General features: G+C 34.4%; 1 protein-coding gene across 5 annotated transcripts in view; it reads right to left on the bottom strand.

Annotated features, from left to right (window-relative positions):
- The window catches only part of SSH2 (slingshot protein phosphatase 2), a 248,250-nt gene that overhangs the window by 226,900 nt on the left and 7,118 nt on the right, over window positions 1–14,232 (bottom strand). The window contains exon 1 of one of the 5 annotated variants that reach the window (XM_079130763.1): window positions 13,455–13,473. The exons of the other annotated variants lie outside the window; for them this stretch is intronic. Within the exon in view, the coding sequence (XP_078986889.1) occupies window positions 13,455–13,457 (3 nt within the window). The 5' untranslated portion in view covers window positions 13,458–13,473. Of the gene's footprint in view, window positions 1–13,454; window positions 13,474–14,232 lie in introns of those variants that run through there. 5 annotated transcript variants of the gene reach the window in all.

Here is a 14,232-nt window from a genome sequence, read left to right as displayed (position 1 = left end):
AAATAAGCAAAAATAAAAAACTAAGTTTTAGATCCAAATTGGCTAATCTGTTAATATCTGGCCTTGAAAATTTTCTTACCTTTAAAAACTATACTCTGTCCTTCTATAAAAATGGCTTGAGTTTAATTTTTACTACAAGTTCTTACAGGAAATTATAAAAATCTCTAAATTTCTATAACTAGGAGAATAAATTTCTAGATATCTTCCAATTAATTATACCTGTCCATGTTTTTACTAAAAAATACTATTTCTAGGTTTCATGGCAATATCTGTATAGCTACAAAAATGCCAAAATTAAGTTTTCATTAGACCTAATTTCATAACTCTATTAAGATTTTCTAAAAACCATAAAATAAGGCTCAGTAGCTGAATTTAATTAACTGTAAAACGATAAATCATCCAATCACAGATGAATGGGTACCAAGGGACAGTAGGAGAAAAAAATAATCACAGGTAACAGAGATACTGGCTATTTAAAGACTTTAAAGTATAAGCTAATTATAACTCATGTTATAAAAACCATGCCTTAAGTTCCTATATCACATAACAGTAAAAATTCTTACTATTAAGACTCTTATGGAGGGGCTGGAGTTGTGGCTCAATGGTAGAGCACTTGCCTCACATGTGTGAGGCACTGGGTTCGATTCTCAGCACCACATATAAATAAATGAATAAAATAAAGATCTATCAACATCAAAAAAGTTTTTTAAAAAAGACTCATATGGAACCAGTATCTGTAACACAAAAATTCCAAAGAATTTCCACTTACGTGTGCAAGGCCCTGGATTCAATCCCTAAGACCCCAAAACAAAACAACTACAAAAAAATTCCAAAAGTAAGCATTAATTCTATGGAAAAATACCAGTATCTGTTGTTTCTGGTGCTCATATTGAGCACCAGAAACAACACCCCGTTACTAATCTACTACAGGTCACTACATGAGTCACTTTAAAACAAGATTTTCCTCCTGTGTTTAAAAAACAAGACAACCCTATACCAAGCAACACATGGTAAAGTACAAGTTTAGACAACTTCACTTTCAACAGAAAACACTTGACAGCACTTGAACAAAAGCATATTATTGCCACACTATAATACCAGTGACTACAGGAGGCTGAGGCAGGAGGAGCTAAAGTTCAAGACCAGCCTGGGCAACTTAGTGAGATCCTGTCTCAAAATAAAAAATAAAAAGGGCTGGGGTCACAGTAGCTCAATGGTAGAGTGCCTCTGAATTCAATCCCCTGGACTATCAAAAACAAAAAAACAAAAAAACAAAAAAATGAAAAAAAGTATATTATTACTCTGGAGTTTCAGAGTCATTTTCACTTTTAAATTTTTGGATCCTCAAAAAAAACTTTCAGAAGGTACATCTCTGTCTGTTGTTGAAAATAAACACTTGAGCTAAGAAAAGGAAGGCCATATTTGTTTTCCTGTAGGGCAATGCTGGGGGATTCTTAAGCTCTATTTATGCCTCTGACCTAAGCAACTGAATATGCATATTATTCAGAGAGTGAGATACAAAGATTATCATATCATTAAATACATAATAAATTCTTGTTGTCAGTGTTTTAAGGTCTTATTAGATACAAGTGTCAACACTGTAAAACAGATCATCTATAACTATTTATGGCTTGGTGTAGCTTTAGTTGCAAATGCTTAACATCCTTGATGAATGACTCCCAGAGGAATTTATCTTTAGGGCTTCCTGACATCTTGCATTCCACTTAATATCACTTTGTCTTCTAAAAACCTTTACATGACAAATTTGAAAGGAAGTAAAACTTTTGCATTTAAAAACAAAAATATCCTTTGTGAATGATATGCTTCACAATTTAAATAATGAAAAATATGATTTAGCATATATGGTAGATATTAATTCTGGCCTATAAATTTGGAGACAGTTATTTTAAGAGTTTTTCCTTAAAATGCAATTAATTATCCTGCATCCTTATCTCTAAAATAGTGACATTATCCCGATGGCCACAGTTATCTGTTTTAAATCTTGACTGATGTGGCAGGGGAAAAAAAAAATTAACATTGTTCCATATTACATGGTTAGGAGCCAATCTGAGCCCTAAACAACCTCAATTTTTTTCTTTCCCTATTTTTTATTTGTTTGTTTGTTTTGGTACTGGAGACTGAACAGATTGAACCCAGAGGTGCTCTACCACTGAGCCACAACCTCAGCCCTTTTCATTTTTTTATTTTGAGATAGGATCTCATTAAGTTGCTAAGGCTGGCCTCAAACTTCTGATCCTCCTGCCTTAGCCTAACAAGTCACTGGGATTACAGGTATAAACCACCACACCTGGCTGGACAAGTTCAGTGTCTTCATCCTCAAACATTATATGCTGTACTATGTAAAGATAACAACTTAAAAATTTTTAAAGAGTCAGGTTATATGCTAAACATCTCATCATAACTCTGGAGTTTCATCAAATTTTCATTTATGCTAATTTGACTTTATGTGCAGAGTAGAGAATAAACAAACATGAATAAAAGTGTTATAGTGCACATAATTTTACCTGTCATTCCACTTAATAAGTGCATGCAACAAAGTGAGCATGAGAAACTGAGTTTCTTCACACAGTCTCAGATACAGAGTTGTATGCTTAAAATCATGTATATTGTTCTTTATGGGTGATTTGTGGGATTTTTTTTTAAGGGGAATTTTTACTATATTTGATTTTTGCCTTATATGTTCACTTTAGAGCTCTGCTAAGGTGGGAATTTGCTGAATCTCATTTGGTCTTCACAAAGACTCTGAATTGGGGTACAACTGTTAAGCCCCCCTTTCACAGAGGAAGAAAAACATTATGCGATTTGCGTGGCAGAGACAGGTTTCCAACTTAGTTCAGTTCTGATTCCAGAGCACCTGCACTTAACTACTAAGCTATACTGCAATGTTATATACCCATTTTCCAGATGAGGAATGGGAAGCTTAGAATTAAGCAAACTTGTCAAATATTACACTACTAGCAAGTTCCTATCCCAGTATTTAAATTCAAGCTTTCTATTTTCAAGTTCCTTGGCAATTACAAAATGAATGAAATAAAAAATGAGTAACAAGAGAATTGAAATGTAAAAAAAAAAAAAAAAAATACTGTGTCCACAAACTGGTTACTCATTAGATAACTCTGGGCAACAGATATACTCCATTTGGATCTCAAGTTCTTTAAAACTGCATCAGTTGTTAAGATTGACAGAGTTTGACAACAGCTTTACAAACATCCTTTTCTCTTACTGCACACAGTGATTAAGATAAGCCACAGACTTGCTTTCCCAGGCTCTCTTACAACTAGAGGGAAGCACGTAACCTAGTTCCTAGGAATGGTGGAATACCACTGCTGATACTGCACCTACAATATCCTTCTTTTTTAATAATTTTTTAGTTGCAGATGGACACAATATCTTTATTCTACTTATTTATTTTTCTTTGGTACTAAGGATAGAAGCCAGTGCTTCACACATGCTGGTCAAGATCTTGGCTACCACCAAGCTACAACCCCAGCCCCATACAACACCCTTCTTTTATGTGGAGGTAAGCATAAAGATGGGAATCCAAATTAATGACAGAAAGATGAAGTAAACTTGGATCTTGCAAGAGCTGAGGGTGTAGCTCAGTGGTAGCTTCCCTAGCATGGGTGAAGACCCATGTTCAATCCCTGCACTAAAAAAAAGAAAATGGACTTGTGGGTTAGACTTGGTCTTTTGCCACTAGTAGCCAAAATTATTTCCAGTCAATTCGGTTGCCAACATTTAAAAAAAAAAAAAATTAGGGGATTTCATATCATCTGAATACCAGTGTTTCTTGAAATAAGATTTTCTGGTAACACTGTGTCTACACTGAGTCACAAATGGCAGCCCTTAAAGATCGGGTTCATGGTTTCCAATTTACCACAGGTGCTCTTTGGTCAACTTCACTAATTTAGATCAACTGCCTAAGCCCATAACCACACTTAAATGTGTAACTTTCTTTATTATGCCTCAATTTAAGTCTGTGTCTAGAACCTATGAGACAATTTGGAAACGGCTCCCAGGATGCCAAGCCACGCAGCCAGTCCACTGGTCTTTAGATCTACGTAGAGGCCTGGGTGGGTTGGAGTGGACAGGAAGCCCTGCACCACCGCACCAAGCCCACCATGCTGGCAATGGCCTAAAGCACAGAAGGCCTAATGCACTGGGCCCCACCAAGGTGAGCCAGGGCCAGCTGATTTGTCACTCCAGGTGGCCAGGCCTGGGCATGGTACAGAGACCTGCTGCAGAAGCCTGTTCCATACAGCACTGCAGCTCCAGAATCTACTCACCAAGAAAATGGAAGTGGGACAGACCTGAATGGACAATAGGGTTAGTACTTTTTCAAACTCTACTTAGCATATTTTTGGACTAAATATCATTGATACTTTTTTCAAACCCTGATTAGCATTAGTTTGGACCAACAGCAGTTGACCTAAGTGCTATGTAAACCTTTAAACTCAGAGGGAAAACCTGCTATCAGGCAGAGCGAGAGTTCTGTTCCTATTTTTCAATAAATCCTGCTCTTATACTCATTCATCCTGGTCTGTGGATTTCATTCTTTGAATTTCCAAGATAAGAACCAAGAAAGAAGAAATTGAGGGTGAGTTGCTGGGATCTGCTGCAACACTGGAAGGCATAGTCTGCCATTAGGAGCTGCAACACTTGTAGGCTGCAGAGGCCTACAGCTTGTACAGATCCCAACTGCCAGAAGAAGCAAAGAAATTCAGGATTCAATTTGAATGCACAGTATTCCAGAAACTCACCAATCAATTACTACAAAAAGACATAGAACAAGGTTTTTACTATAACAAAAGTCTCTAAAAGCTGCCCAAGAGCAATTCGGAGCTTTATCCTTTGAGCCAAACTCTGGAAATTATTTTAACAGTAAAAAAAGTTATAGTAGTCAATTTGATAAATGAAATTCTATGAACCCCTACAAAGCAATATTATAAAATACAGTATTCCAATAGTAATCAAAAGTCCACATAACTTCCTAGAATTTTTATACAGAAGTGGCAAGGAAAGGGGGGAGGATGTTGATCACTGGTAGAGTGTTTGCTTGGGCAAGATCTAGCACCACAAAAATAAAATAAAGATATAACAAGGACACATAAAACTACAGCCTCCTAAATCCTCCAAACAAGATAATGGGGTGGTAATTTAGTAGTCTTAGCAAAAAATAATTTGTACCACCACTGTACTTCGCTGGTAAAAGTTTAGGGTTCTTATACCAAAAGCTATGGAGTCAGAATTTCACAAAAACTTTAAAGTGTTACAGGTGTGGAATGATGTTTTGGGACATTTCAAGGCAGTTGTTGTACAGGACAGCTAAAAATCAGATTTACTACAAGCAAAAAATGATGTACCTATCTCAAGTACCAGACTATTTCTTGTCAGTTCTATAGACAAAGAGTCAAATTATTTGAAAATCATTCAGTTATACCCACTGGGTATTAAAATGGGGACGGATATGCCTAGTGTAAATGTTCATTGAATATCTATCTAAAAATAATTTTAATCACTTTAATGGTAGCTACAGATAACCTCAAAGAATAGTCCTCACTATCTTCAAATGCATTTCATTACACATCATTATAAAGATAGTTGCGTCAGTTTCAATCCAGGATATACTGTGTACAATTTCTTCTAAGTAGTATTTATTTCTTTTTTTTTTTTTTTTTTTCTTTTTGGTGCTGAGGATTAAACATAGGGGCCTGACATACTAAACACAAGCTCTACTACTGAGCTACATCCTCAGACCTGAGGAAAAGTCTTATATTTCAAATATATACACTATTTAGTAAAGACCAAAATATACCACCTATACAATGCACTGAAGTCAAGCTAGTATAAATTATTTTAATTAAGTAGTATATATAATACTATGCAGAAAGCAGAGAATTAAATCTGCATAACATTAGTAATCACTGAATCACTCAATATGCAACAGTGTCAGACACTATACTAAGTATTCACTCAGTTCGTTCATGAAACTCAACAACAATCCTGTAAAACAGGTTATTAGAATTATCCACACTTTGGGAGTTTGAGGCAGGAGGATCACAAGTTCAAAGCCAGCCTCAGCACTTAGCAAGGCTAGCAAGTTGTCCTGCATCCCCCCAATATATATATATATATATATATATATATATATTTATGTAAAGGTCAGGGATGTGGCTCAGTGGTTAAGTGCCCTTGGGTTCAATTCCCTGGTACAAAAAAATTGTTCCCACTTTATAGATAAGGAAACTAAGGCTTAGCAAGATTAGTTTGTTCAAAGTCATATACCTAGTAAATGGTAGAAGTGGGATTTTAACTCCAGAATCTAGCTGCAGGGCCTTAAATCAATTAACCATGATGTTGTAATATAGCCTATTTCCTAAAGAATGAGTACTAAAGACATATAATCATTATTAAATTGGCTAGAGAGGGAAACTATCCTTTTAGGTCTGAATTTGGCAGGTTAGAAATGTATAGCAATGATCACTACGCAAAATACTTTATTCTTCAATAATCAAGAAAGATTTAGAAGCATTAAAAAAATTCAGTATTTCATAATCATTGTCACATAGCCTACAGATCTTGAAGAAATTTTGCTCTTAATATCCAATATGTTATTTCAGAAAGTCGGTAATAAATCAAGTGGGCAATAAACAAAAAGAGGAAAAAGAACTTTCTAATTTTAGGGGTTAAGAAATAGCTGTGGAGCTGGGGAGATAGCTCAGCTGGTAGAGTGCTTGCAAGGCAAGCACAAGGCCCTGAGTTCGATCCCCAGTAGCTGTGAAAAAAAAAAGATCTATGTTACAAGTCATTTTCTCAACTATTAACCTATAAGTTTTCAAATAACATTTTTGTCTATTTAAGTAATTTCCAAAGGCAACTCTATTCAATATTTTTCCCTTTGTCTTTGACTTTAAAACCACATATGATGTAATTATATAAGATCTTGCTTTGGTTATAGATACCACTTTAAGGTTGTAAACCCTAAATATCTGCAATAAAATTCTTTTTTAAAAGCAAGTTTCACTTTGGAGTCCACACAACCATTGCAGAAGGGTTATTTCTAATTAGAGAATCATTATCATAATTATTTCAGAAATGTGACCCACAAAGTACAAAATAAAAAGATAAAAAAATCAGGGAGGCTGGGGATATAGTTTAGTGATAGAAAATACATGCCTAGTCTGTATGAGGCCCTGGGTTTCCAGCATCACAAGAACAAAAAAACAAAAAAACAAGCAAAAATAAAGAAAAATCAAGAGAGAGACTTCAATATAAAAGAGAATAAACAGAACTTCAGCCATTCAATTTATAAATCACAAATTCAAAATAAGTCAACTTATTTTTTTAAAAGAGTAGACTGTACTAACAGCTTAAATAATAAAGTCATGTACACAGTAGAAACTGGATAGCAAATCTGCAAATGAATACAACCCTATTAAGTGGGGAGAAATACTATGAGAAAAAAAGTAGAAGCCTCTGAGTTGTTAAAACAAAGTCTTCCTCTGAGTGTCTTGAATCACCTGAAAAGACAACTGAAAACAAACCAAAGACCAATCTGGTGACCAACATTCTAACCTTCATCCAACTTGCATTCTGAACGAGTTTTTCAATGAAGAGGTCCAAATCGTACTTGTGTCTTTCAAGTTTTCATTTTGGGACCACAACTATTATTTTCTATAAGACAATTTCAAGAACACAAAAAGACTTCTCAAGTTTTTAATAAAATTCTCTTAATTTTTTAAGCCTATAGATTAAAATGTCACAAAATGGTATTTGAATGAAAATATCCTGAGAATGTTTTCTTATTCTTAAAAGCCCTGGATTTAATTTTCAAGATTATGTATCATGTAAGAAATAGGAAAATATTGAGTTCCTGGATTTTTTTTTTTAAGCTGTACCTTGCCTAACCAGAATTCCTTTGCAGTCGATACAGTTTTAAGTTTAATGGAAACCCAAAGAATCACTATAAAAATATTCAAGAGTTGAGAAAGCTGCAGTTCATATAGACAGATAAAGAAGATCAATCAAAATACTGTGTTCAAAAAAAACAGTGTAATTTTTTTCAGTGTTCTTTACAAGAAGAAATATAGTGTCTCTATTTTATGATAGGATTCAGTAATGAAAACCATAATCAAAATGCAACTAAAGTCTGAACCAAAGACCTCTTGTTTTATTACATATGATTTCATTCAGTTGCTTTGGAAATGCATCTTCTAAGAGCTGCATTCAATTTCAACTGCCAACTGCTTGGAATAGCTGGATTAGACAGATCATTCTTCTCACCTATTGTTTCCTTGTACAAAGATATATTTAAACCCATGAATACATTCAGTGTCTTTGAATTCTCCATATTTAAAAAATATCTGGCAATTTGTGTTCTATTTTGCCACATGATTTATGGCCTCAATCATTAAAAAAATCAATGCATTTAGCCTATGATTTGATTATACAAATTCAGGTGACCACTTGCAATGATCTGTCCTATTACATATCAAACATTCAACAAATTAATATGCTGCTAAGCATGGATTACTAAAATGATAAACTCAGAAGCAAAGGAAATTTTTAAAGATCGCAGTTGCATTAATTGTTCCATATGGAGTTCCAAAGTCATTACAAAATTATACATAAAATATTTTGCCTGGAGATTGGTAACTGGAACAGAGATTCTCTAATTTAAAAAATGAAGCCCCCCCCCAAATGAAGTCATTATCAAGTAAAAATTTTTTTAAAGAAAGAATAGTCAAAGACAAACTAAACTCTGAAATAGGCTATCCGTTTGAATTACACTGTCATAGAGCAAATACCTTCCCCACCAAATCTGGGTTATAATTTTTAAGGCTGCTTAGTAACTAAATAGGAACTCTAAATCACCATTATTAAAAAAATATCTAATACTTTGTGAGTGCATTCTTACTTGGTGCCAGGCATGTACTAATGTATTCTCTCATTTAATGCATAGAACATTTCCATGAAAGAAGTACTGCTATTACCCCTAGTTTGCAGATGGACAAAAAAAAGCACAGAGCACTTAAGTGGTTTAAGTCTAGTAATGATAAAGTCAGGATTCAGATTCAGGCAGTTTTCAGATCCTACCCTTCTAAATACTGTGCTAGACTGCTTCATATTACCACGGGTATTTTTGAAGGCCTAAGGAGAGAAAAATGAAAACACTTTTAAGGCTTCCCCATTCCATATGGCTTATATTAGACTAAATGGTAGTTGTTATTTTTATTCTAAATCATGATCACCTTCTCATACCCTAAAGAATCAATGAACTTCCTTAAGATTAAGATAATAGTTATAAGATGCTCACATGTAATTTAATTCTTAAGATATGCTAAATATTACAATGATGACAAAAGGGTTCTCCTAAATTCTTGAAGTTTCTGTAAGTGTCTGAAATAGTAGGATAATCATTGTTCCAATCACCAAGTTGCAAGGGAGATGGTTTCCTTTATCTTAAATAAATGTAGTTTCTTATATTCATTGCCCTATCTGGCTACAGCAATTAAAAAAAAAAGAGTTGGTGGTGGTTTTCATTTTCTTTAAGTGGAAGAAGCTTTATGGGTGGGAGAGGAAATACAGGTGAGGAGCAAGGTAATAAATGCTAACACAGGGGCTGGGGATATACACAGGAGCTCAGTTGGTAGAGTGCTTGCCTCACAAGCACAAGGCCCTGGGTTCAAATCCCCAGCACCATTTGGGGGGGCAGAGAACGCTAACACAAAATCTTCAAAGACAGAAGCTTTGGTACCTACCATGTCTTAGACAACAAAATCACCCTGTGGGGTGGGGAGGGAATGGCTTCTAATTGTGAATGGAACTGAAAGGGGTTAATATCTATAATTTTTTTAAAAAATAATCTTTCTTTTCCTAGTTGCAAAGATATTTTGCTACTCTATTTTTCCGGTTAGTCTGCTACATATTCCTTCTCTGTTATCCTCTCAGAACTAAAGTTTACACATTTGGTTTGTGCTTCTCCTACTGTAGTCAGCATACTAGGTTTCTGATTACACAAGCTTAGTTTATAGCTGCTTCCTCCTCTAGACTTTTAAGTTCTAAGCAACGATAATGATGGCCTATAACATCCCACAATATCTGAGAAGTCTCTCAACAAATTATGTTGAACTGAATTTCTCATGTACCAAGGAATCAGCAGCAAAATGACAAACCTGCAATGATTCAAACTGTAACAGGGCAAACATGAAGCTAAATGATTAAAAAATGGAATTAAACCCCACATAAACTCAGACACCAATTCTAATACAGAGAAGGTTATTTAGCATAGTAGGTGTCTCTGACTGTGGCAACCAAAGTTTAAACTCCAGCTCTGCCACTTTTACCTGAATTACACTGTCATTCATCTAGATATCTCCCTGAAAACCAGTTTTTCTTCATCTGTAAAATGGGAACAATAATACTGTAGTACTCCTTCAAATAGTTGTTGTGATACCTATTTAAATCCAGTGTATACTGTACAGAAAACACTTAAACTGGGATAGCTATTAATGTTATCTTCTAAGGTTTCTTGCCCATTATCACAAATTTTAACAAAGCCTCCTCCTCAAAGGGAAGCCAAAAAAACATATATACTCTGTATTCAAGGTAAAAGTAAGGCTACAGATGTTAAGTCAGATGAAATTATTTTGACTTCTCAACCCATTTTCTATATTTTACGTGGCATTAGCACTTACTGTTTGTGATTTTCAGTCTATGTGATGTCATTTTTAGTCCTGCCTTAAGTTTGTGTTTAAGAATGCTTCCCTTCCTCTGGCTTCTCACTCCCAATCCTCTGCTGATAACTCCCCTCACTCTTGAAGGCCCAGTCAGAAGTCCCTGTTAGCTCTCTCTTCTTCAAGTTTTACAGATCTGTGAAAACTACACTATAATTTAATACTTGTTTAATATCAATCTTATCACTTCTACTCTAAATTTCTTGAGGCTGGGGACTAACTGGCTGCTGGATCCCCCAGCATAAACAAATAAATAGCCTCAAACTCAACTACAATGCAGAAAGCAAAAAAGTACTAAGTAACTTTTTTAAAAAATTGAATCCAACAGCTCCATAAAACATAGGCTGGAACATAGTACTACCTCTTGCTATGTGTTTCTAGGCATATTCTCTCCCATTCAATAAATGAAATCTTTCAAGAAATCTAGGGAACGATGGGACACTTCTCTACATTTCAGAGCCAAGAGCATTCCACTAGAACTTTTCTTGACAAACAAGAAAATGAGGGGCACTGTGATCAGCAGCTATGTTGCTCAGATGAACAAGAAAATGCAAGGCAGTTTGTAAAAGTATTTGAAAAGAATTTAGTGCTGAGAACCAGAAGAAAATTTATGAAATTACCTGCATCTAATAACACTCATTAAATATTTGCTAATTAATAAGATTGCTAATGTCTCTTCCAGGTGTACCTTGCCTCTATAATATTTCAGGGTAGATTAATGGTTCTTATCAATAATTGCTTTTTTTTCTGTGTTGGAAATAATTTTTCTATAACACCTAGATTTTTTAAATGAATAAAATATAGGAATACAAGAAAGTCTACAAGATGCCAAGACACTCTTGTAGCCAACATGACAGCAGGTATTTAATGAAAAAAAAAAAAAAAAAAAGGTAAAGTTATAAGCTCCTGGGGCCAGGAGTAATATTTAATGGTGCTACATAAAAAGGCAGTGCTGCACAGTATCATTTCAGACTCATCATAATCTAGACTCTCCTGCACACATAAAGCCAGACAGAAAGGATCAGAGACCTGAAGCTACCTTTTGAATACCAAAGGCCCATTCTTCCTCTGGACTTTCCAAGTACTCAAATTTTAAAATTTAAGCTAGTTTTATTTCCATCCACACAATTTAATAAGTAGTTAGTAATACTGCTAAATTAACTAAACTCCTTGGGACTAGCAAGAGAACTTAAATAAACACCACAGTTTATTACCAAATTTACTATTTCAGAGGTAGAGTTATACATCATTGGGAAAAAAATGAGTGATCACTTCATAAAATGAACTACATTGTTAAACATTTAGAACAAAATAAATGCAATCCTCACATCATGTGATAAAATTAATTTCAGATGATTAAAATAAGAGAAAAATAAGATAATAAACAACTTAAGAAATACAGGTGAATATATAGTGATGAAAAATTACACCAAGAAAAACAATGAAAGTACAAAGACTTTTGGGTTGATGGCATTACAATTTTTTTAAATCTCTGTACATTGGAATGAATACAATAAAATGACAATGAAATATGGGCAAAACTTCCAACAGTAAAAAGTTAATATTCTTAGCATACAAAGAATGCTTAGAAATCAATATGGAAAAAATTAAGCACCCATGGAGAAACCTGGGCAAAACATAGGAACCATTAACGAAGAAGGAATATAAAATACATATTAATAAAGTTTTGTTTTGTTTTAACACAGGGTCTTCTTACTTTTCACCCAGGCTGATCTTGAATTTGTAGACTCAAGTAATCCTCTTGCCTCAGTCTACTGAATAGCTGGGATTACAGGCATGTGCCTCCTTACCTGGCTAATAGGAAATGTTTGAAAAAATAAATGTTTAACCTCTAATTTAAAAAAAAAAATGTATGTTAAAACAACAATAAAACACTAGTAGTTAAGAGAAGTCATTCTTAAGTCAGATTCCACACCTATAACCTTGGTCAATTCACTTACTTCTCTGAGCCTCGATTCTCCTTATAAAATAGAAACAGCAGGGCTGGGGATGTAGCTCACTAGTACAGCATGTGCTTAGCATGTGTAAGGCCCTGGGTTCAATCTCTAGCATAAAGAGAGAGAGGGAGACAGAGAAGAGTGAAAGAGAAATTGATAATAACAATACATACCCCACAGGAGTGATGTAAAAATTAAATAACAATGAATGTAATAATAGTTAAGGGGGCTAGCTGGTTACTTGGTGGTAGAGTGCTTGCCTAGCATATGAAAAGATACTAAACACAATGTCTAGTATACGATGTGTCCAATAAACAATAGCTATTATTATGATAAAGAAAATAGATGAGGAGGAGGATATTTAGGGTTGAAGACTGTACAGTGAAATATTTTTATATACTGGTTATAAAGAAAGACTGATTCAACCTTTCTAGAGGACAGCAGCAATATATTAAAAGTCTTAAAAGTGGTCATATCCTTTGGGCATCTGTGATGTCTCTCTATGCCTAAAAACAATGAAAAAAGTGAGAATAGAAAACACTGCTAAATATGACAATATTCATTGGTCCACATATTGAATACTTTTGAGCCTTCACGATACAAAGAAATGCAAATAGACCAATCCTTGACTTAAAGATTAGCTGAGGAGATAAGCAATCAAACATCAAGTACAATAAAGAGATAAGAGCCACCATGGGTAAGAATAGGGTGCTATGGTGCACATAGAAGGAGCACCTACCATAGTCTGGGGGTGGAGTCAGGGAAGCTTCCCAGAAGAAGTGACATTTAAGCTGAGACCTGAAGGATGAGTAGGAATTAGTTAGGTAAAGAGATGAAGGAAAAGTGTTCCAGGTAAAGGGAACAGCATGTGCAAAAGCCTAGAGACCAAAGGGAGCACAGCATATCAGCTTAACTGTGAGCAGTGTGCAATGCAGGGACTTGGGAAGACAAGGCTGAAGAGGTAAGTAAGCAAGGTTGGCTCATTCAAAGTCTCACTACCAAAACTTTTATTGGAGACTTTATTCTAAGAGTAACAAAAATTGAATTAAAAATCAAATAGTAAAAAATGTAAAAATTAACATTCATAATATATCAAGAGGTTATAAAAACTGAAAAAATGAACATATAGCTCACAAAAAGGAAATACAGAATTGAAGTAGATAAGCTTACTAAAAATCACTGAACTTACATTTATTAAACAGATTAAGATTTGTAAATTATACCTCAATAAATTTATCATTTTTAAAAGTTAACATAAATGCCTACTAAATATCTGGAAAATATCAACTTATCTAATAATAAAATACAAACCAAACCAATTAGATACTACTCTTTATTCTCAAAAATTAATAATGACTTAAAGTGGAATGAGAATATCCAACAATAATAAGATCAGGAGAAATGAACATTCTTACACTATGTTGGTTGGAATAAATGTTAATTGGAATAACCTTTTTAGAAGGCATAAATATGTAACAGAAGTCTTAAAATTGTTTATACTCAGTGATCCAGTAATT

The sequence above is a fragment of the Sciurus vulgaris genome (assembly GCF_902686455.1).
Source record: "Sciurus vulgaris genome assembly, chromosome: 3".
Taxonomy (NCBI): Eukaryota; Metazoa; Chordata; class Mammalia; order Rodentia; family Sciuridae; genus Sciurus; species Sciurus vulgaris.
Note: the sequence above shows the minus strand (reverse complement) of the source record. Positions and strands in the feature narration are given on the sequence as shown.